Source organism: Hyla sarda, chromosome 13 (genome assembly GCF_029499605.1).
Source record: "Hyla sarda isolate aHylSar1 chromosome 13, aHylSar1.hap1, whole genome shotgun sequence".
NCBI lineage: Eukaryota > Metazoa > Chordata > Amphibia > Anura > Hylidae > Hyla > Hyla sarda.
In genome coordinates, this window is record NC_079201.1 from 32034156 (window position 1) to 32055480 (window position 21325).

Sequence of the window (21325 nt, forward strand, 5' to 3'; positions counted from 1 at the left end):
ACCAGAGAATCCACAGCAGGCGGTGCAGACCATTGGAGAGAGAGACAGAGATAGAGACAGAGAGAGACAGAGCTGTGCAGTAATAGGACGGTAGGGAGAAGGGGCCGGACCCCTGCCGAAAAGCCTGCCCAGCAGGGAATGGGTGGAGCTAAACCCGCGATTAGGCCGCAGCAGCGACAACAATTAGTGACCCCCGACACACCTGTTGCCTCACCGTGGAGGTGGTCGAAAAGGAACTGTCGGCTGTGCGAGTGTAGCTCAGCCAACAGAGAGAGTGTATCACTCACTAACTGCTGGCCGTGCGTGAAGTGAAAGTAACTGTCGGCCACACGCTTATAGCGCAGCCGTCAGGGAAGAAGTGCCTGTGAATATACAAAAAACTGCAGAGTTGCGGTTCCTGGGAAGCACTAGAAAAGTTGGCCCTGGGAACAGATAGGGAACCCCTGACATAGGATGGCCGAGCAGGAGAAACAGGTCCCTATACAGTGAAGGGATGGGCCCAAAACAGGGGGACTAAAGAAGTTCAGAATTCGAATAAAGATATAACCCAGGAGAAGAGGAGGGGTGGGGGGATGGGGGGGAAATACTCACCCTGCCTTGGAGAAAAGAAAAAAAACTTACCTATCGAAGTTTTCAGCCAGCCATTAAACACCTGTGACACTAAGCTAAAACTGATTAGCTCAGAGTCTGTAGGCGGGGTATATCCTGCCAGGAGAGACCAACTTTCTTTTGGCAGCCTCCTAGTGGCAGCATATACCCACGGTCTCTGTGTCCCCCAATGGAGCTGACCGAGTAATCTACTTTTATTTTGTTTACTAACGCATAACACAAGGCATGAAGGAAAAGGAACAGACAAGACAGGGGTGTCGTAAGGCAACAGCCGTTTTGTGTTAGGAAACGGCTGTTGCCTTACGACACCCTTGCCTTGTTTGTTCCGTTCCCCACTTGCCTTGTGTTAAGCGTTAGTACACTGCAGACCAGTGAGTTCCAGGCTATTCTTCTATTGGATATGGATGCTACTGTTCTATGATTATGGGCATTTGAGCAACACATACGCTTGTGTTACACTAGAGTCTAGATTGCTTGAGCACTTCTTGATGTGATTCTTCTATGATTAAACAGTGCAGTGCCAGGAGTCTTTGTTATTGTAAGAAGCAGCAATTTTTTCTGATTGATCACAAAGGCAATTGCCCACGATAAGAGACAAAACAAATGCCTGCTAGTATAGATATTTACTGCATAAATAATAATAGTATTGAAAAGAAAATGCAGAAACCCAGTGTAACAGGAAAAGGTAAAGACAGACAACCTGGTTACTGCCAGGCATAGCTACAGTACATCCTGTCTTGACTAGAGCGTCAGCCCTAGTGTTTTCACATTCTGTCAACTAGTACAGGATGTCTGGACAGGAGCAATGAGAAGCAACAGTTTTGAAGAGTTGGGGTTTATACAATGACTTGTGTGTAGCAGAAAGCCATGAGCGCTAATAGACTGCTGATGTACAAAAACAGTATGTCCATGATCTGTTGACTGATTCATAATGGAACTTGTGCTGAAATGGGAGGTCTGTATAGTCAGGGAGCCATAATCCAACAACTATGACTTTTTATTAGGTGTCTACCTATTAAGCTAGGAGGACTATGCACACACTACCTCTTTGTCAATTATGTCTAAGTATGCATCATTATTCTGTATATGAATTAAGAATATTTATTCATATGCCATATTAGTTGAACAGTTTACCCTGGTGTCACTGACATTTTCCATACTTACACTTCCTCTGCAATGTTGAAGTGTTACTATCATTTAAAACATTATATTTTTTTTACATGTCATCTGGGTGCTGAGACCCCTACCGATCCCTAGAACGAGCAGGGAGAAACGCTCAGCTGAACACTCCTCTACCTGTCACCCTCCTTGCTGCAAAAAATGGGCTCCTGTTCACAGCTCATTCCAAAATCACTGGGGGTCTCAGCACCTGCATCCTGTCCTACCAATCAACCTGTGATTAACAAAAACTTCTTATATAATGTAGATAACATATGTATATTGTGGTTAAAAAATTTGTATATTTTTGGGTGAAAAAAAAATGCTGTCCCTGCAGCTGTCGCCCGTGTGTCTCTGTGAGGAGACCAAATACAGGAAGTGAGGGCGGGACAAGTAGGGCCCCGCTTGTCCTCCGTGCACAGAGCCCCGCTTGTCCTCCGTGTGTAGAGCCCTGCTTGTCCTCAGTGTACAGAGCCCCGCTTGTCCTCAGTGTGCAGAGCCCCGCTTGTCCTCAGTGCGCAGAGCCCCGCTTGTCCTCAGTGCGCAGAGCCCCGCTTGTCCTCAGTGCGCAGAGCCCCGCTTGTCCTCAGTGCGCAGAGCCCCGCTTGTCCTCAGTGCGCAGAGCCCCGCTTGTCCTCAGTGCGCAGAGCCCCGCTTGTCCTCAGTGCGCAGAGCCCCGCTTGTCCTCAGTGCGCAGAGCCCCGCTTGTCCTCAGTGCGCAGAGCCCCGCTTGTCCTCAGTGCGCAGAGCCCCGCTTGTCCTCAGTGCGCAGAGCCCCGCTTGTCCTCAGTGCGCAGAGCCCCGCTTGAACTCAGTGTACACAGCCCTGCTTGTCCTCACTGCACAGAGCCCTGCTTGTCCTCACTGCACAGAGCCCTGCTTGTCCTCACTGCACAGAGTCCTGCTTGTCCTCACTGCACAGAGCCCTGCTTGTCCTCACTGCACAGAGCCCTGCTTGTCCTCACTGCACAGAGCCCTGCTTGTCCTCACTGCACAGAGCCCTGCTTGTCCTCACTGCACAGAGCCCTGCTTGTCCTCACTGCACAGAGCCCTGCTTGTCCTCACTGCACAGAGCCCTGCTTGTCCTCACTGCACAGAGCCCTGCTTGTCCTCACTGCACAGAGCCCTGCTTGTCCTCACTGCACAGAGCCCTGCTTGTCCTCACTGCACAGAGACCTGCTTGTCCTCACTGCACAGAGCCCTGCTTGTCCTCACTGCACAGAGCCCTGCTTGTCCTCACTGCACAGAGCCCTGCTTGTCTACCCATAGTTCCTGTATTTGTTCTCCTCACAGAGACACACACAGACAATAGCTGCAGGGACAAAAATATACACATTTTTAACCAATGTATATTACAAATATACATATGTTATTTTCTACATTATATATAAGTTTTTGATTATGACAGGTACACTTTAATTATAATAACACTTAAAATGTAGAATTCATTTGAAAATGTAGACAAATATCTGTGTCCAAATATATACTAATACCCCAGTGCCACCTTATGTTTTATCCTTATAGCTCCTCACTAACCACAAAACCTACCTACACTGCCCCTCACCGGCCAACAGTAACTCACCAACCGTACCTCTTACTAAGGTTCCTAAAGTAGAATATGTGAATAATTTTAGCAGTGTACTCCTCTTGTTGGCAATCCTATCAGGAGAGGTTTTTCAGTGGTTGGTACTGCTTTGCCACAAAAATCTGCAGCAATGTTTCATCTGTCTGATGCCTTATATGCTTGATAATGAATATATAGATTAATAAAAATGGTTGGATCATTCTGCCATCCAGAAATTCTGTTCTCCTCTATAATTTTAACCACCTCTAGCAATGCAAAGATTCTTCGAAAAAGCAAATAACACAGTGCAAACAAGTTATTCATAATGAACTGAGCGCCAGGCTTGCACCAAGTACCCACATATAATGAACACAAGACCCATGCACCTACCTCCTGGAGCGTGGAGCAAAATATTGCAGGCCAATGTAGAAAACATACAAGTGAAAAAAAGACAAGGAAATATAAAATTAAAATTATGTATGAGAAAAAGGTATCGGGTGTTACAAACATATTAAAAATCACTTGTGTAGAGTGTGCATATTGGCTTGGCAATGGCCTGTTAGCGGTCTGAAACTAGGAGTGTATGGTCAAACTTTTTTAAGATTTCCAAGATGAAATTCCTAGTGGATTCTGCCTGCAGCAACCTCCAATTTATCTGAATGCTCACATTTTGGAAAGTTATGATGCAGAATTTGACTCCTATTCACTCTTGTCAAAATCCACCAGAAAAAAAACATTATCAATGAGACCTTTGAATTTTGGCATTTATTTTCACAGGAAATTCCGCACAAAACCAGCAACAATTGCAGAATTTCCTCAGTGTGAACACCGCCTCATATTTTACTTTGGTAGGTAGAAGTCTTAATCCATATTACATTTTACAAAGCTGGCGCAGCATCACACTGTATGTGGCAGACAGAAAAATATTACAAAGCAACAAGTGGGTCCACCAAGGCAAGCGTGTTAGTGGTCCTCCACCTTTGGTTCATGGTGGGGAGGGACCTAGGGGACCCACTCTAAAATGTCCTATTAGGTCGTATGAAAAAGGGCTGGAAAGAGGAGACAGAACAGACATTTAAATAACACCTAAGATCTTCTCCCAGTATTTGACTTCTTTTGGGAAGAACCACATCACGTGGTTACAAGTCTATTTTAACAATATTAATTCTACTGCACAGTGGTTTATCCTAGAAACTTTCTTTGAAAAGGAACGATAGGGTTTTATATACACTGTGGCTTATCTACTCAATAAAGTAGATACATCTTCTTCTTTGGAATCTAGATCTTCACTCTATCTTACTTTCCTACCATCGCCTGATATCTTTTCCATGGTCTTGTATAGGAATATACCTCTCTTGTATAAAATGAGTCTTTTGTGAACACATACAACACTCTCTACAATAAATGTCATTTTCTGTAGGGACAGAAACCTCTTAGAAAATTAATGGACTGGACTTAGGTTATTGTTCTCACGGTGGATTGGCTAATAAATTACAACTCATTCCAAACACAATCCCATTTGCCTGGTTAACTGTACAACTCCCTTCAGATAAAAGTCAAAACAAAAAAGTCAAACTCACCCAATTTCAGTAGCCAGCCCTCACGATCTGGGTTGAAGAACGTATGCGTTAGGTCATTTCCATCATCTTCTGGAATTTTAAATGGCTCATTCTTTATACTGTCATACAAATTCTAGGAAGATACAAAATCAAAGTCAATAAACGTAAATAAGAATTATCCATCACATATGATTACTAGAAATACTGGATAATGCAGAGACTATTATATCTGTTATGACATCTATTCAGAATAATTACATCCTATTAATATAAGTAAATATTCTTAAAGGGGTACTCCAGCGCCAAGACATCTTATCCCCTATCCAAAGGATAAGGGATAAGATGCCTGATCGTGGGGGTCCCGCCGCTGGGGACCCCTGTGATCTTGCACACAGCACCCAGTTAGAATCAGTCCCTGGAGCGTGTTCGCTCCGTGTCTGATTACTGGCGATCACGGGGATGGAGCATTGTGACGTCACGGCTCCGCCCCCGTGTGACACGGGGGCGGAGCCGTGACTTCACAATGCTCCGTCCCCGTGATCGCCAGTAATCAGACCCGGAGCGAACACGCTGCGTGCAAGATCACGGGGGTCCCCAGTGGCGGGACCCCCACAATCAGGCATCTTATCCCCTATCCTTTGGATAGGGGATAAGATGTCTTAGCGCCGGAGTACCCCTTTAAATGTGTTTTTTGTTTTCATTTTTTTTTCCTTCTACATTAACTCTAACATTTGTACTAACCTTTAATAAATCCTCAGGTAGATCGCCTCCATCATTTATGCCACGGTTCATAGCAAAAAAGCGATCAACATTTGGTTTATCCTTGACATTGGGATTGTGCAGGCTGGTATTTAACATGATGATGGCAAAAGACAACACGTAACATGTGTCTGGGAAAAGGAAATAAAATGTTAGTGATTGGAACAAAAGCATATACAAAAAAAGGAAAGTATAAATAAAAAGGTACCATACGGAATTTAATATATACAATAAATACATATACATATATGTAAAAAAATAATAATAATTAATTAAACACCTGTAGACTGAAAGACTCCTGGGTTACACTGACAGTAACGCTGAGCAAATGCCTCCATCATACGATCGATCTTCTGGGCTTCTCCTGGTAAGCGGAAACTCCACAGAAACTGACTGAATGAGATAAAAAGAATAATGTTACAATTAGCTGAGAATAACAGTTCGATAGTAAAACTTAACTAATATTCCTTATTCCATGTTTGTTCGACTTCTTAGTTTTTAAAAGGTATTTCAGCATGACAGGCGACAAAAGGAACCTAAATACCGAAATTGTATTAAATAAAGTAACCATTGCAATGTTTAATATGGGAGAATAGAAAGCAGCAGCCTAGGTATGACAAGTAACAAAAGACAAATCATTTAAGGTACATTTACACAATACGGAATATTTGACCTAAAAAATTCAGCTCTAAAATACTGATGCAGCAGCTTTCCATTATCTTCAATGAGATTCTGCTGCACCATGGGATTTCCACAGCAGAATAAATTCAATAAATGGACTCCGGCGAAAGAATGAACATGTTTATTCTGTCGACGGAAATCTGCACGGGCTGCATCACAGTCTATGGTGGCAGTTTGTGTTCACGCAGTCCTAGCGATGGATATCGCTGCAGGCAGGATCTCCACCCGCAATATCTCCGGCAGAGATTCCATAAATAAAACATAGCCTAGGAATAAGGAATGTCATATCTGGATATGTTCACCCGATGGAACACTCTGCGGAATCTCCGTGCGGAATTCTAATGCAGACAGACATTCTTCCGTGTGAACAAAGCCTTAGGCCAGGTTCACACGGCAGAATTGCTGCACTGAATTCTGCATGAATTTATAGCCAATTCACTGCAATGGAATTCCTGCAGCCAAATGGAACAGCAGAATCCCATTTAAAGGGTACCTCTCATCAAAAAAAAACTTTTGATATATTATAGATTAATGTATGCAGAATTACTTTACAATTGCATGTTATTAAAAAATATGCTTCTTTCTATTTAATTTTCCACTTTGAAGAAATGACCACTAGGGGTCTCCCTACCAGTCCTGGCAGCAAGCATTTCAGACTCATGCTGGAGTCCTAAACACTACGAGCTGCCAGTCTGCTTTGTTCACAAAGGAGAACACTCAGAGCTGCCAGCCTGCTTTGTTCACAGCCTGTTTGGCTGTGAACAAAGCAGGCTGGCAGCTCTGAGTGTTTAGGACTCCAGCATGAGTCAGAAATGCTTGCTGACAGGACTGATCGGGAAAAATACAATAGAAAGAAGCATATTTTTCATTAACATGCTATTGGAAAGTTATTCGACATTCATTAATCTAAAATATATCAAAAGTTTATTTGATGAGAGGTACCCTTTAAGGGTATTGGCTAGAAATTCAGTGCAGAAATTCTGCTGTGTGAATGCGGCCTCAGAGTCTAGTTAACTACGCACTACTACTCACCGAAGTGCCTGCACCAAATTAAGGTCTGTGAACTCGTGAAGCTCCACAAAGGCATGAAGTATTTGGATGTTGAAGTCATCTCTGAAGATGTGCAAAGTAAAAAAAAACAATTAAACGTGGATTTTAGGAGAAAGAGTAAAGCCACTATTTGACACACACACACACACACATATAGTAAATAAATATATGTACGGTAAGTTATTGAAACACACAAACGTACCTTTCCCCCAAATAGTCTCCAATAGCAGTTTTGTTTAATCCTTCTCCTTTGTACAAAAACTGAGCAATGCTCTCACACGTATTTGTCAGGAGCTCATTCTCAATCAAGAACTTGATACCCTACAAAAACAAGTGTACATTCCAAATATTCATATACAAATATTCTGTGTGCACACATTCACGTGAGTAATATACATTTTTATTGCCCTTGAATCATTCAAATACTTTCTATGTCATAAAATTAAGATCTACCGTATTTTTCACCGTATAGGACGCACTTTTTCTTCCCCAAAACTTTGGGGGGGAAAAAGTTGGTGCATCTTATACGGCAAATACACATTAAAACCCTGTCATATCGCGGCAGTCCCTGCGGCCATCAAAGGCCGGGACCCGTTCCTAATACGCGGTGATGCCCTGTATTAACCCTTCAGACGCGGCGATCAAAGCTGACCGCCGCGTCTGAAGCGAAAATGAAACTAACCCGGCTGCTCAGTCGGGCTGTTCGGGACCGCCGCGGTGATATCGCGGCATCCGAACAGCTTACAGGACACCGGGAGGGACCTTACCTGCCTCCTCGGTGTCCGATCGGCGAATGACTGCTCCGTGCCGGGATCCCCTGCATGGCCGGCGCTCTCCTTTGTCGCCATCATGTCGTCGCGTAAGCCATCCAGTCATCCAATAGGAGCGGCGTGTGTAGCGACATGATGGCGGCGACGGAGAGCGAGGATACCGGGCAGCAGAGACGTTCCGGAGCGACGGGGACACCACAGGGACGCAGCGACAGCGATTAAGGGCGACATCCAGGGCAGCGGTGACGGGTCCGGAGCGGCGGGGACATGTGAGTATTACCTCCTATACCAGTGGTCTTCAACCTGCGGACCTCCAGATGTTGCAAAACTACAACTCCCGGCATGCCCGGACAGCCAACGGCTGTCCGGGCATGCCGGGAGTTGTAGTTTTGCAACATCTGGAGGTCCGCAGGTTGAAGATCACTGTCTTATACTTTACATTGTATTTGGTTCAGAATCTGTTCCTTCTTGATTTTCCTCCTTTAAAATTGGGTGCATCTTATATGGCGAAAAATACGGTAGTTTTGAGGGATATAGTTACATGTTTAGGCACACCAACATTTTTCAATTCAAAAAAGTCCCCTCCCCCCTATTCTCCCTTCCTATGATCCTGTTGGACAGATTTTAAAATAGTAATTGAATATCCACAACATTAAAATACAGGTAGTGAACATGGTGTGAAAGGGGAATGTGTCGTGGTAAATTTACAATTATAAATGGACCAGATTTGTTTTTTCTGGATAGGATAACATAGACCTCTGCTTTATACTATAGTGTCCACTTTAGTTATACAAAAGTATAATATATGCAATTGACAAAAAAGTGGTGTAAAAAAAAAGCAAAAAATAACTAAAAATACATTGCTTACATGCCCTGCACATTTGTTGCTTTAGAGACACTTTTGTTCCTTGCTTGGCAAGGGGCGTGACTTGAAAAAGAATTGCGCCAAAATTTTGGTCTTAAGAAAGCCAGCTTCTGTGACAAATCCAGCACATTGGAGGAGATTTATCAAAACCAGTGAAGAGGAAAAGTTGAACAGTTGCCCATAGCAACCAATCAGATCACTTCTTTCATTTTTAAAAAGGCCTCTGCAAAATGAAAGAAGCAAGCTGATTGGTTGCTATGGGCAACTGGGCAACTTTTCTTGCGGACAGGTTTTGATAACTCTTCCCCATTATTTTTAATAAGTGGACTAGTATCCAACCTTGTTTCCAGATCCTCCTTAACAATTTACAACAGTATATTTTAATTTAAGAATATATATATGTGGAAAACATGCAGTGGTTAAAATGTATTTGAGGAGTAATAAAAGCAGCTGCCAATCGGACCTGTCCTCCCATGGGTGAAAGTGTGGGCACAACTGCTGACGGTGCGCCTGCGCTTAATCATAGCTCGCATGCAGCTTTTACAGCTTATGAACTGCTTGCCTTACAACAGGATTTTTCTGCAGAGCCAATAGCATTTACTTATTCTCTGTATCACCCCCCTTTGCACTTTCGTTTTTTTCCTCCTCACCTTCTAAAAATCATAACGCTTAAAATTTTCCACCCACAGACCTATAGGAGGGCTTGTTTTTTGTGCCACCAATTTTACTTTGTAATGCCCTCCATAATATTACCACAAACTCTATGGCAAAACAAAAAAATTGCCATAGCATAATATTGATCAGTGTTATCGGTGCTCCATTGCTTCTGCCTGCCAGGGCTGACTGGAGCTTTGGAGCACTGACCGGATGTCGGGGAGGCAGGTAAGGGCTGTCCCCTAGGCTGATTGGGACACAACAGTTTCCACGCGGTGGTCCCGATCAGCTCCACTGAGCAGCCAGGAGTATTTTTTATTTTATTTATTTTTTTACATTTGACACGCCGCAATCAAAGTCTAAAAAGTTAGTGCCGGCATCACTGTGACAGGTAATGTCCGGCTTTAGCCATGGGTCCTGATGGCCGCCGGGACCATCCAGCTATGATGAGCGCTAAGCTCCTGAGCACGCGTCATAGAAGGGGAGTGGGCGCAGGTCATACATGTACGCCCTGCATATTAAAAGGAGTTGAATCAAACTACAACTTCCTGTTCCTCCAAACTCGTGTGCTGGCTGGACGGCATTCTTGTGCATAAGATGGCATCCTATGGAGGAGGATGTGATGATACACGTCACTCTGCTTCCTCCATAGCCTTACAGTCTGCTAAAGGACAAAGCACTGGTGCAGTGGAGGTGGCAGAGTATATCATCACATGCTCCTCCATAGGATGCCATCTTATGAACAGGAAAGCCGTCTAGCCAGCACATGGGAGAACATAGCTGGAGCTACATTTATACAGTGAATAGGGCCGCAGATAGGGTGCGGTATATGAGTACCGTATTTTTCGCCGTATAAGACGCACTTTTTCTTCCCCAAAACTGGGGGGGGGGGAAAGTTGGTGCGTCTTATAAGGCGAATACACACCTATCGCGGCGGTCCCTGCGGCCATCAACGGCCGGGACCCGTGGCTAATACAGGACATCACCGATCGCGGTGATGCCCTGTATTAACCCTTCAGACGCGGCGATCAAAACTGACCGAAAATAACAATAACCCGGCTGTTCAGTCGGGCTGTTCGGGACTGCCGCGGTGAAATCGCAGTGTCCCGAACATCTTACAGGACACCTGGAGGGACCTTACCTGCCTCCTCGGTGTCTGCTCCGTGCCGGGATCCCCTGCATGGCCAGCGCTCTCCTTTGTCGTCGTCGCGCACACCGTCCCGTCATCCAATAGGAGCGACGTGCGTAGCGACGTCATGGCGGAGACGGAGAGAGAGGATACCGGGCAGCAGAGACGTTCCGGAGCGACGGGGACATCCCGGGGACGCGGCGACAGCGATGGAGGGCGACATCCAGGGCAGTGGCTACGGGTCGGGAGTGGCGAGGACACATGAGTACTTTCTCCTATACCAGAGGTCTTCAACCTGCGGACCTCCAGATGTTGCAAAACTGCAACTCCCAGCATGCCCGGACAGCCAACGGCTGTCCGGGCATGCTGGGAGTTGTAGTTTTGCAACATCTGAATGTCCGCAGGTTGAAGATCACTGTCCTATACTTTACATTGTATTTGGTTCAGAATCTTTATTTTCTAGATTTTTATCCCATAAAATTAGGTGCGTCTTATATGCCGGAGCGTCTTATATGACGAAAAATACGGGTAACTTTCTTGATTACAGTGTAACAGCAGCTTATGATGGGACTATTTGAGTGACAATGTGGGATGCGATGAACAGCGCCGTATGCAAGGCAGGGATCCTACATAAACATACAGGGATGGAGGGTAGGAAGTCAGGAGTGCACATGGTAAAAATATTCTGAGGTGTGCCCCGAGCTAGAAAAAAAATTGGGAAACAATGCTTTAGAGGAGCCAACTATTTGAGAAAGAAAACCAATATATTAATGACAAACAAATCCCTGACGAAAAAAAATTGATGACCGGAACCAACCAGGAAGATCACCAAGGCAAGGTTCACACTGCCATTGTGCTTCCATCTGTTCAGCTGTTTTTCTTATTGGGCCGAATGTACCCTAAACGGGTCAGAGCTCAACTGACGCCACCGGGTCTTGACAAATCCCATTGACTTAAATTGAGGTCCGTCAGGTGTCGGCTATTTTACAGGAGCTGAGAGGATAAATATAAAAATAGGACAAGCAGTATATTTTTTTCTCTGCTCATCCGTCAGTCTTCCAACAGACTCAGCGACGGAGATCCCTGCAGCGGAACATGGCGGCAAAGTGAACGAGCCCTAACATGACAGTTTATATGGTGCATACCTTTTTAGGATCCATGTTGAACTTTTTTCTTCCCATTGCAATTTGCTTATTCTTTTGCATATTTTTCCTAATAAATTAAATAAAAACATATTAAAAAGTTTTAATTTAGTTATTGCCTCTAATAGAAAGATGAACACAACCAGCAATTTGGGATATTCTAGAAGAAAACATATGATTAAATTCCCTTTGCGTGTTGACAGGATTAAAAAAATAAAAATAAAAATAGATAAAATAAAAATAAGATTATGCTCACCTTTCTTCCATGGTTCCCAAATTTTCAATTTCATTTGTAACTTCTGCTATTTCCTCCTTAAGCCTCTAAAAAAACATATAAAAAAAATAAAAAAAAACATTTTAGAAACTAGAATTTTGTTTTTACTACTGTACAAAGTGCAATTTCCTTTTAACCTCTTCCATGAAATAGAACTATAACAACATTTACATGAGCAAATTCTTACAATTTTTCACCCTATTATCACCTTTTGCACTAAGTACATACAAGAGGTAGCAAAGATCAATAATCATTTGAGTACAGTGACCGTGCCCACACCAGCCCTGAAAAGTATGTCAAGGTGACCGAGCTAGCTCAGGCCTTACATTATGAGCCATTACATGTCACCTGACATTTGGGAATGGTGCAAATTAGAGATGAGCGAACTTACAGTAAATTCGATTCGTCACAAACTTCTCGGCTCGGCAGTTGATGACTTTTCCTGCATAAATGAGTTCAGCTTTCAGGTGCTCCCGTGGGCTGGAAAAGGTGGATACAGTCCTAGGAGACTCTTTCCTAGGACTGTATCCACCTTTTCCAGCCCACCGGAGCACCTGAAGGCTGAACTAATTTACACAGGATAAGTCATCAACTGCCGAGCCGAGAAGTTCGTGACGAATCGAATTTACTGTAAGTTCGCTCATCTCTAGTGCAAATCCTTATAAGAGAAAAGTCTACTAAACCAACCGAACTCACGTAGGTGAGTAAGAAGCAAGCTGGATTTCAACATTCTCTACCCTTTGTTGTAGAAGGAGATAGGCCAGTGCCAAAGGAGTCTCGAAGTGGCTTATTCCACTATAATCAGGGCTCAAGTCCTGCAGGAACGCGTGGGTTCCTGCACTTTTTTCAGCAGGAGTTCTGCTGGACAAGCCCTTGAGTGTACATTTTGGGTGAGTTCCCACACTTTTTTCCCAGGACTTGACCCCTGACTATGCTCACTTAAAGGGGTACTCCGCCCATAGACATCTTTCCTATCTAAAGGATAGGGGATAAGATGTCTGATCACAGGGGTCCTGCCGCTGGGGAGCCCCGCGATCTCTGCTGCGGCACCCCAGAAATCTTGTACACGGAGCTAATTTTACACTGTGCCATATGACTGGTGATGCGGGGTGGAGGCTCGTGACGTCACAGTAACACCCCGCTCGTGACGTCACGGCCATGCCCCTTCAATACAAGTCTATGGAAGGGGGCGTGACCATCAGAGAAATCTAAAAAGTAAAAGCATTTCCTCTGTAGTATATAGCCCCTAAAAAGTACTGGAAGGATTAAGATTTTTTTAATAGAAGTGATTTACAAATCTGTTTAACTTCCTGGCACCAGTTGATTTAAAAAAAAAAAAAAAAGGTTTTTCAGTGGAGTACCAGGGGTTCTACCGTTGAAATTTTTTATTTATTTATTTATTTTTTTTTTTAAATCAACTGGTGCCAGAAATGTAAACAGATTTGTAAATTACTTCTATTAAAAAATCGTAATCCTTCCAGTACTTTTTAGGGGCTATATACTACAGAGGAAATGCTTTTACTTTTTAGATTTCTCTGATGTCACGACCACAGTGCTCTCTGCTGACCTCTGCTGTCCATTTTAGGAACTCTCCAGAGCAGGAGAAAATCCCCATAGCAAACATATGCTGCTCTGGACAGTTCCTAAAATGGACAGCAGAGGTCAGCAGAGAGCACTGTGGTCATGACATCAAAGAAATCTAAAAAGTAAAAGCATTTCCTCTGTAGTATACAGCCCCTAAAAAGTACTGGAAGGATTAAGATTTTTTAATAGAAGTAATTTACAAATCTTTTTAAAGGAGTAGTCCTTTAAAGGAGTACGGAGCCCCGACAGCCCGCGGGAAGGGGGCGTGTCGACCTCCGCACGAAGCGGCGGCTGACACGCCCCCTCAATACAACTCTATGGCAGAGCCGAAGCGCTGCCTTCGGCAATCTCCGGCTCTGCCATAGAGATGTATTGAGGGGGCGTGTCGGCCGCCGCTTCGTGCGGAGGTCGACACTCGCTATCTGGCCGGAGAGCCGGAGCCCTGTACAGAGAGATCGCAGGGGGCCCCAGCGGTCGGACCCCCGCGATCTCAAGCTTATACGTTTTTCACCACTGGACTACCCCTTTAACTTTCTGGCACCAGTTAATTTAAAAAAAAAAAGTTTTCCACAGGAGTACCCCTTTAATGACATATCCCAGTGGTTCCCAACCAGGGTGCCTCCAGCTGTTGCAAAACTACAATTCCCAGCATGCACGGACAGCCTTCGGCTGTCCGGGCATGCTGGGAGTTGTAGTTTTGCAACAGCTGGGGGCACCCTGGTTGGTAAACACTGACCTGTCATAAAGAGAAGTCATCAATACCTTTTGTTCAGCGGACACAGTCCGTTTCACCCTTAGGGCACAGCCAATTTTCATTTTTCCTCCTCACAATTTTGTTTTTGGGGGCCACCAATTATACTTTGTAATGACTTCAATTTTACCATCAAATGTACCTGACCTTTATCAAACTGACAAAAATAAAATAAATAAAATAAAAAAAATAAAAAACACTCACCTGTATATCTTCCAGCAATTTCTGCTTCCTACGCTGGATGTTCTCCAGTTCCTCTTTCTCCTGAAGTGTCAAATCATTGGGCACTAGAGGAGAGAAGTGATGATAGTTATTTCACATGTACATTCATCTAATAATAGAATTCTCCGGTGACTATATTTGCTATTAAAACTATTGAGCTGTTTAACAGTAAAAACCACTAATAACAACGTCCTCTGTTGATTACGGTTTCCTGAGTCACCAAACCTGATCTTCTGCCAAGTGTTTCTTACATCCACATCATAGGTGATCTCATAGGTAAAATAATCCCAAAACCAGTCTAGTCTCTAATATAGAGGTGATCACAACACACCCACACACTTGTATATAGCACTCGTTTACCTGAACACAAGAGGCTTCCTTCATGCCCTAGAGCAGTGGTCTTGAAACTGTGGACCTCCAGATGTTGCAAAAGTACAACTCCTGCACATGCTGGAAGTTGTATCTTTGTACCAGCAAACATTCTGATGCCAATTTAAAAGGGGTATTCCAGTTAGAAAAAAAACTGGTGCCAGAAAGTTAAAACAGATTTGTAAATTACTTCTATTTAAAAAAATATATATATTAATCCTTCCAGTACTTATCAGCTGCTGAAGTTGAGTTGTTCTTTTATCTCTGACCACAGTGCTCTGTCTGTCTCAGGAACTGTCCAGAGTAAAAGCAAATCCACATAAAAAAACCTCTCCTGTTCTGGACAGTTTTTGAGACAGACTGGAGGGGCAAGCTGTGCATAACTAGCTTGCCCCCTGACTGGTGAGCAGTTAAGGGGTTAAGAAATGTACAGGCAAGGTTTTTAGCCCCCTCCCCCGCCTGTAAGACTTGTTGGTAACTATAGTGGTATGTCCCATGGGTGGGGGGGAAGGAGTGCACCAATCAGGGGTTTAATAGTTTCCCGGGCTTTCAGAGGCCCTCCCCTGGGTATTTATAGCTGTGGTGCCTCCCTTCCCCCCTCAATCTGCCCAGGACCCGGAGTTTTGTCTGCCGGTTGGTATGTATCTGCCCCTTATATTATGGCCCGGATGGAGCAGGAGGGTGAGGGTTGGCATGCTCGCTTGTGGCTAGCTGGCCTCCCCTCCTGTTGCACCCTGGCGTTGGGTTCGGGAGGCTGGCGGACCTCTCGCCCTCTCACAGTCCCGCTCTCCTTTGACACCCCCCCCCCCCCCCCCGTCCGCCTGTCCTGCCCGTCCCTTTACTCCTCTTCCCTGCCCTTTTCCTTTAATCCTCTTCCCGTACCTTTAATCCTTTTCCTTGCCCGTTCCTCCAATCCACTTCTCTGCCCCTGGCCCGAGCCCCTTTGCCAGGCGTGCTCCTTATGTGCGCGCTTTGCCTCCTTCCCCGTTGCTGTCCCCTCCGTCTGCGGTGGCGGCCCCTGGGTTGCTGCGGCTGTTTTGTGTAGCCTTGCGCAAATGGACGTTTATTAACGTCCATTTGCGTGTTCCCAGCTATAATGCGCGCTCACAAGGCGAGCGCGCATCATAGCCGTCGGGTCCCAGTTGCTATTAGCAACCAGGACCCGTGCTAATGCCGGACATCGCCGATCGGGCAGATGTCCGGCATTACCTTTTCGGATGCGGCGATCAAAGTTGATCGCCGCATCTGAATGTATGTATAGGCGTCCCGGCTGCTCAGTCGGGCTGATCGGGACCATCGCGATTAAATCGCGATGTCCCGATCAGCTGGAACGCAGCAGGAGGGTCACTCACCTGCCTCCTGCGCGTACTCTCGTGGATTGATTGCTCCAAGCCTGAAATTCAGGCTTGAGCAATCAATCACTGACAACCCAGATCATTGCCATGTTAATACATGGCAAGCGATCTGTGTGTGCAGTGTTGTGGCTCCCTATGGAGCTATAGCATTGCGCACAAAAAAAAAAAAAATTAAACCCTTGCCATGATAAATGTTTGGATCACTCCTCCCCCCCCCCCTTTTTCCCCCATACATAGAAACATGAATTAAAATATAAATACATAACTAATAATAATTAAATAAATAAATAAAATAAAAACTGTATTACATCAAGCATGTATATGGTATCGCTGCGTGCGTACATGTCCGTACTATCTAAATATGTCTTCGATTGCAGCATTCCTTCAATGGCGTATGCGCAAAAAAATAAAAAAAAATAAAATAAAAAAATTTACTTAATTAATTAATTTAAAAAATAAATAATTAAATAAATAAAAAAATAAAAAAAAGGAAAATACAAAAAATTTTAATAAAAAAAGAAGAAAAAAAATAAAAGAAAAATTACAATAAAAAAAAAAAAAAAAAACTGTGTAGATTTCAATACACAGGCACATGTGGTATTGCCACGTGCGTCAATGTCCGCACTATCAAGTTATATATATCCTCATTTGATCCGCGTGTAAGCGCGAATTAAAAATTAAATATATAAATTCTACAGTCCCATATAGCGTATTTTGGTCGCTTTTCATACCTATAAAAAAAAAAAAAATAATAATAAATAAAAAAAAAAATAATATATTATATATATATATATATATATATATATATATATATATATATATATATATATATATATATATATATATATATTTATATCGCAACTCTGTTTGACACGACAATTGTATCGCTGTAAACTTCGGATCACGGCGCATGGTTCAGGCAGCCACTGCACCACAAACCCTCTCCGCTGCTGTCCCTCTTCCTGAGTTCTCTGCTGCTGGTTTCCCGGCGCCATTCCGGGCGGCGACAGAGTACCCGCAACCAGGTGGTCTCCAGCGTGCCTTGTTCAACGCCTGCGGTGGTGAAGTGGTTCCTCCTGCTTTTGTGCCTTCTCCATCTTCTGGACTTAGTGAGTGTGCTGTTGCGGGGGGGCAGGGGGGGCTCTATTTTCGTGCCTGCCCTTGGTGCTTTGGCAGGCCAGTTGTCTTCAACTGGCTAGCTGGGTTGGTTCCCTCTCCTTCCCCGGTTAGTGTGCTTATGGCTGTTCTGGTAGTTTCCACCTTTTGTTCTTGTGGGTTTGTTGGGTTTGGGTCTCGGATATAGGTGTATGTCTATGTTGGTCTCTGGTTGTGAGTTGGGTACGTCTCTTCTTGACGGGGTGCTTTGGTGTGGTATCAATTTCTGTGGTGCACGCTTAGGTGAGTGGTCTTTTGGCCTTACGCTCTGGATGACCGGGTTTTGTGGATTTAGCTCCTGAGGCTTGTTCCTTATTTTGAATCGGTGGCACCCAGTTACGGTTTTGTTTCTTTTGGTTTTCTCCCCCTTTGTTTGGTGTTTCTCTCCGTCATTAGTTGTAGTCCCTCTCCGCTGCTCTGTTTGTCCTAGTGTATTGTCTGATGTTTTCTCCTGTTTTGCTCCCGATCTTTGGTAGGCATGGGACTCCTGTATGTCGTGCTGGGTGCTTTAGCTGATGTGGCGGTGGGTAGGTTTCGCTTTGAGTCTCAGTTTGTCTTTCCTCGTGGTTTCTTTTGTTTGTGGTGGTTTTCCGGAGGGGGATACTCCTGTGCTCTACGCTTGTTGGGGTGTGGTTTGTTGCAGTCTTCCGCATGCCGCGTTGGCGTTGGTCTGCAGTTTTCCTGTGGACGGGGAGTGATTGCGTTTTCTCTGCTTTGGTTTCCTCAGGGCTCGCTAGGTGCCCCTGTTCCGGTCCTTGCTGGTTTACTGTAAGTTCCGCATGGAATATGGTTCTGGGCGGAGTTTTTTCCTGCAGGTTGTCTTTGGCCGCCGAGGGTGTCTGGTATTTGGGCCCCCGCATATGTGCCCCTGGTACGCTTTGGGCTGACATTTCGGTTGGTTGGGGTTTTTTCAAGGGTCATGCGGTGGCCTGGCCTGCTTTCAGTTCCCTGCACGGGGAGCTCGCTTTGTTCTCGGATGTGGCTGGTTTGGTCGGTTGTTGGTGTGGTGTTTGGTTTTCCAGTGGTGCTGTGGGGTGGTTTACCCCTGGGTCTTGGTAGTCAGTGGGTTTCTGCCATGTTTGGGGTTTTGTTTGTGCTTCTCCCTTGGTGTAGGTTGTGGGACTTTGGGTGCTTGCTTCGGCAGCTCATGTTCTAGGCTTGTAACGTTACTGTGTGGGTTGCAAGTCCCCTGCGCTTGGTTGCGCGCTAATTTTGTGATGCTTTTCTAGTGTGTGATTTGAGTGATCACGGGGCGTTTTTTTCTTCCTGTGCTCTGTCTGTTGCATCTAGTGCTTCGCTGTTTGGAGTTACAATTTCTTTCAGGGCTATGCTCCCTGGGTCGGTATTGGGTGTTGACGCTTTGTCCTGTTTTCTCTGGCTGTAGTTCCGGAGGGTTGCTTGTGTGGCCGGCCCGTGGGTCATCGGGGAGAGTGGTGTAATTTGTGGTCCGCTTTGGTGGCTCCTGCGACTTGGTCGCGCTCACGGTACGGTACTTGCGAGTGGTTGGTGTTGGTGTGGAGGCCGGGATGTCTATCTACAGTCGTGGAGGGTCCCGGAGGTTCTAAAGGGTCTGTGGACAGGGGATAAAAACATAAAAAAAAAAAAAAAAAAAAAAAATAATAAATAAATATTGGTTTCGGTACCTGGAATGCCCTTTGAAGTGACCTTACGAGGCTAATGTTTGATTTCCTGTTTCGTTTTAATAGGATGTGATAACGGAAGTTATCTGCTGTGTCACCTCTCCAAGGAGGTTCGAGATTTGGGCAGTGTTCTCAGTGTATCCAAATAACATTCTGAGTATGTGATGTGGGATCTTCACCTGTTCATGTGAATCAGCTAAAAATGAAAATAAAATAAAAATAATAAATAATCTAAAAAAATAAATAAATAAAAAGTTGGGTGGCTTTCCCGCTGTGCTGCACGGCACATGGCAGGGGGTGATTTTCTTTCTGCTTTGCGGGTGGTGTATACATAGGGGCTGGGCCCGCGAGTGGGTGGCCTTGCTGTCGGCGACCGGTTTTTCCTATCTGTTTTTGGGTCGCTTAGTGGCGGCTGCAGGTTTTTGGTTGTCGCTTTTGCGTTGTTTTTCTGATCCGAGTTTTTGCGCTAGCTTTTTTCGGGGCTATGTGGATGGGGCACTTTTTCTTTCTCCTCGTCTCCTTCCATGGGACTTGGGTGTCTGTGTTTTTGGGTGCCTATTTTGTGCGTTTCATGGTAAAAGTTTAAAAAAAATAAAATAAAAAATAAAACTAATAAAGGCCCGTCGGTCCGAGACTGTTTAGGCGATCCGGGACACGCAGCTCGTGCTCCATGAGGGTCCGCGAATGACTGTTTTGTGAGTTCTGGATTTGCTCTCTTTTTGTATCGGGGCCGGCGGAGGTGGCTGGGTTTCCGGAGAGGGTAGCGCTGCACGACGGCCGCGGGCGATCTGCATGTTGTGTTGCTATATTCGCCCAGTTTGATGTTTCCCAGGTGTGTTTTTGTTTTGAGAGCAGCTTTCGAGGTGGTGCGAGTGCTGCAGCACCCTTCGGTGTATGGGCGAGTCTGAGAGATGAGTTCACACGGGTTATAAAAAAATAAAAAAATAAAAAAAAATAAAAAAAAATATTTATAAAATTGGTCCTGGTGGCAGGTACCCGGATTCCCTGGAGAGGAAAAGTGTTGAGCGGATTTCCTGGAGAGGAAAAGTGTTGAGCGGATTTCCTGGAGAGGAAAAGTGTTGAGCGGATTTCCTGGAGAGGAGAAGCGCTGAGCGGATTTCCTGGAGAGGAAATGTGTTGGGTGTGCTGGGGGGCTGGAGGTGGCCCCAGGTGTTGGCTATCCACTATCTCTTGGGTGGGGGTCGGAGCCCAGTGTAGGGCTAACTGGTCTCCTCCGTGGCGGTAAGAAGACGGTGAAAGCGGGGTCAACCCGGGGTAGACCTCCACACAGGACGGTGTGGCAGCACCTCTCGGGTTGGTAAGAAGCCAATCGGTGTCTTTGTTACAGTTAAATTGTTATTTATATAAGTAATTTTATAAATAAAGCTGTGGCCGATCCCCACCCACGGAAAAGTTAAATTGTTGTTGTGTCAGTTATTATTTAAGTATTTATTGTAGTAAGGGGGAGGGGTAGTTATAGCCTGCTAGGAGCTAATTGGGTCTCAGCAGTCTGGAGGGGCAAGCTGTGCATAACTAGCTTGCCCCCTGACTGGTGAGCAGTTAAGGGGTTAAGAAATGTACAGGCAAGGTTTTTAGCCCCCTCCCCCGCCTGTAAGACTTGTTGGTAACTATAGTGGTATGTCCCATGGGTGGGGGGGAAGGAGTGCACCAATCAGGGGTTTAATAGTTTCCCGGGCTTTCAGAGGCCCTCCCCTGGGTATTTATAGCTGTGGTGCCTCCCTTCCCCCCTCAATCTGCCCAGGACCCGGAGTTTTGCCCTCCCTCCCTCCCTTTTTGTATCTTTGTTTATTGTAAGTCACAGCTTGGCGGTAAGAAGACGGTGAAAGCGGGGTCAACCCGGGGTAGACCTCCACACAGGACGGTGTGGCAGCACCTCTCGGGTTGGTAAGAAGCCAATCGGTGTCTTTGTTACAGTTAAATTGTTATTTATATAAGTAATTTTATAAATAAAGCTGTGGCCGATCCCCACCCACGGAAAAGTTAAATTGTTGTTGTGTCAGTTATTATTTAAGTA

At 45.0% G+C, this 21325-nt stretch overlaps 1 protein-coding gene across 2 annotated transcripts in view; it reads right to left on the reverse strand.

The window, feature by feature from the left end:
* Positions 1 to 21325, reverse strand: part of CYTH1 (cytohesin 1) — a 62631-nt gene that overhangs the window by 16739 nt on the left and 24567 nt on the right. Inside the window, exons 2-9 of one of the 2 annotated variants that reach the window (XM_056549895.1) lie at positions 14754 to 14836; positions 12197 to 12261; positions 11944 to 12010; positions 7583 to 7701; positions 7363 to 7443; positions 5930 to 6042; positions 5632 to 5780; positions 4911 to 5023 (exon numbers count right to left, since the gene is read on the reverse strand). In XM_056549895.1, coding sequence (XP_056405870.1) covers positions 4911 to 5023; positions 5632 to 5780; positions 5930 to 6042; positions 7363 to 7443; positions 7583 to 7701; positions 11944 to 12010; positions 12197 to 12261; positions 14754 to 14836 — 790 coding nt within the window. Of the gene's footprint in view, positions 1 to 4910; positions 5024 to 5631; positions 5781 to 5929; positions 6043 to 7362; positions 7444 to 7582; positions 7702 to 9478; positions 9517 to 11943; positions 12011 to 12196; positions 12262 to 14753; positions 14837 to 21325 lie in introns of those variants that run through there. The other variant, XM_056549896.1, reaches the window with a different exon arrangement.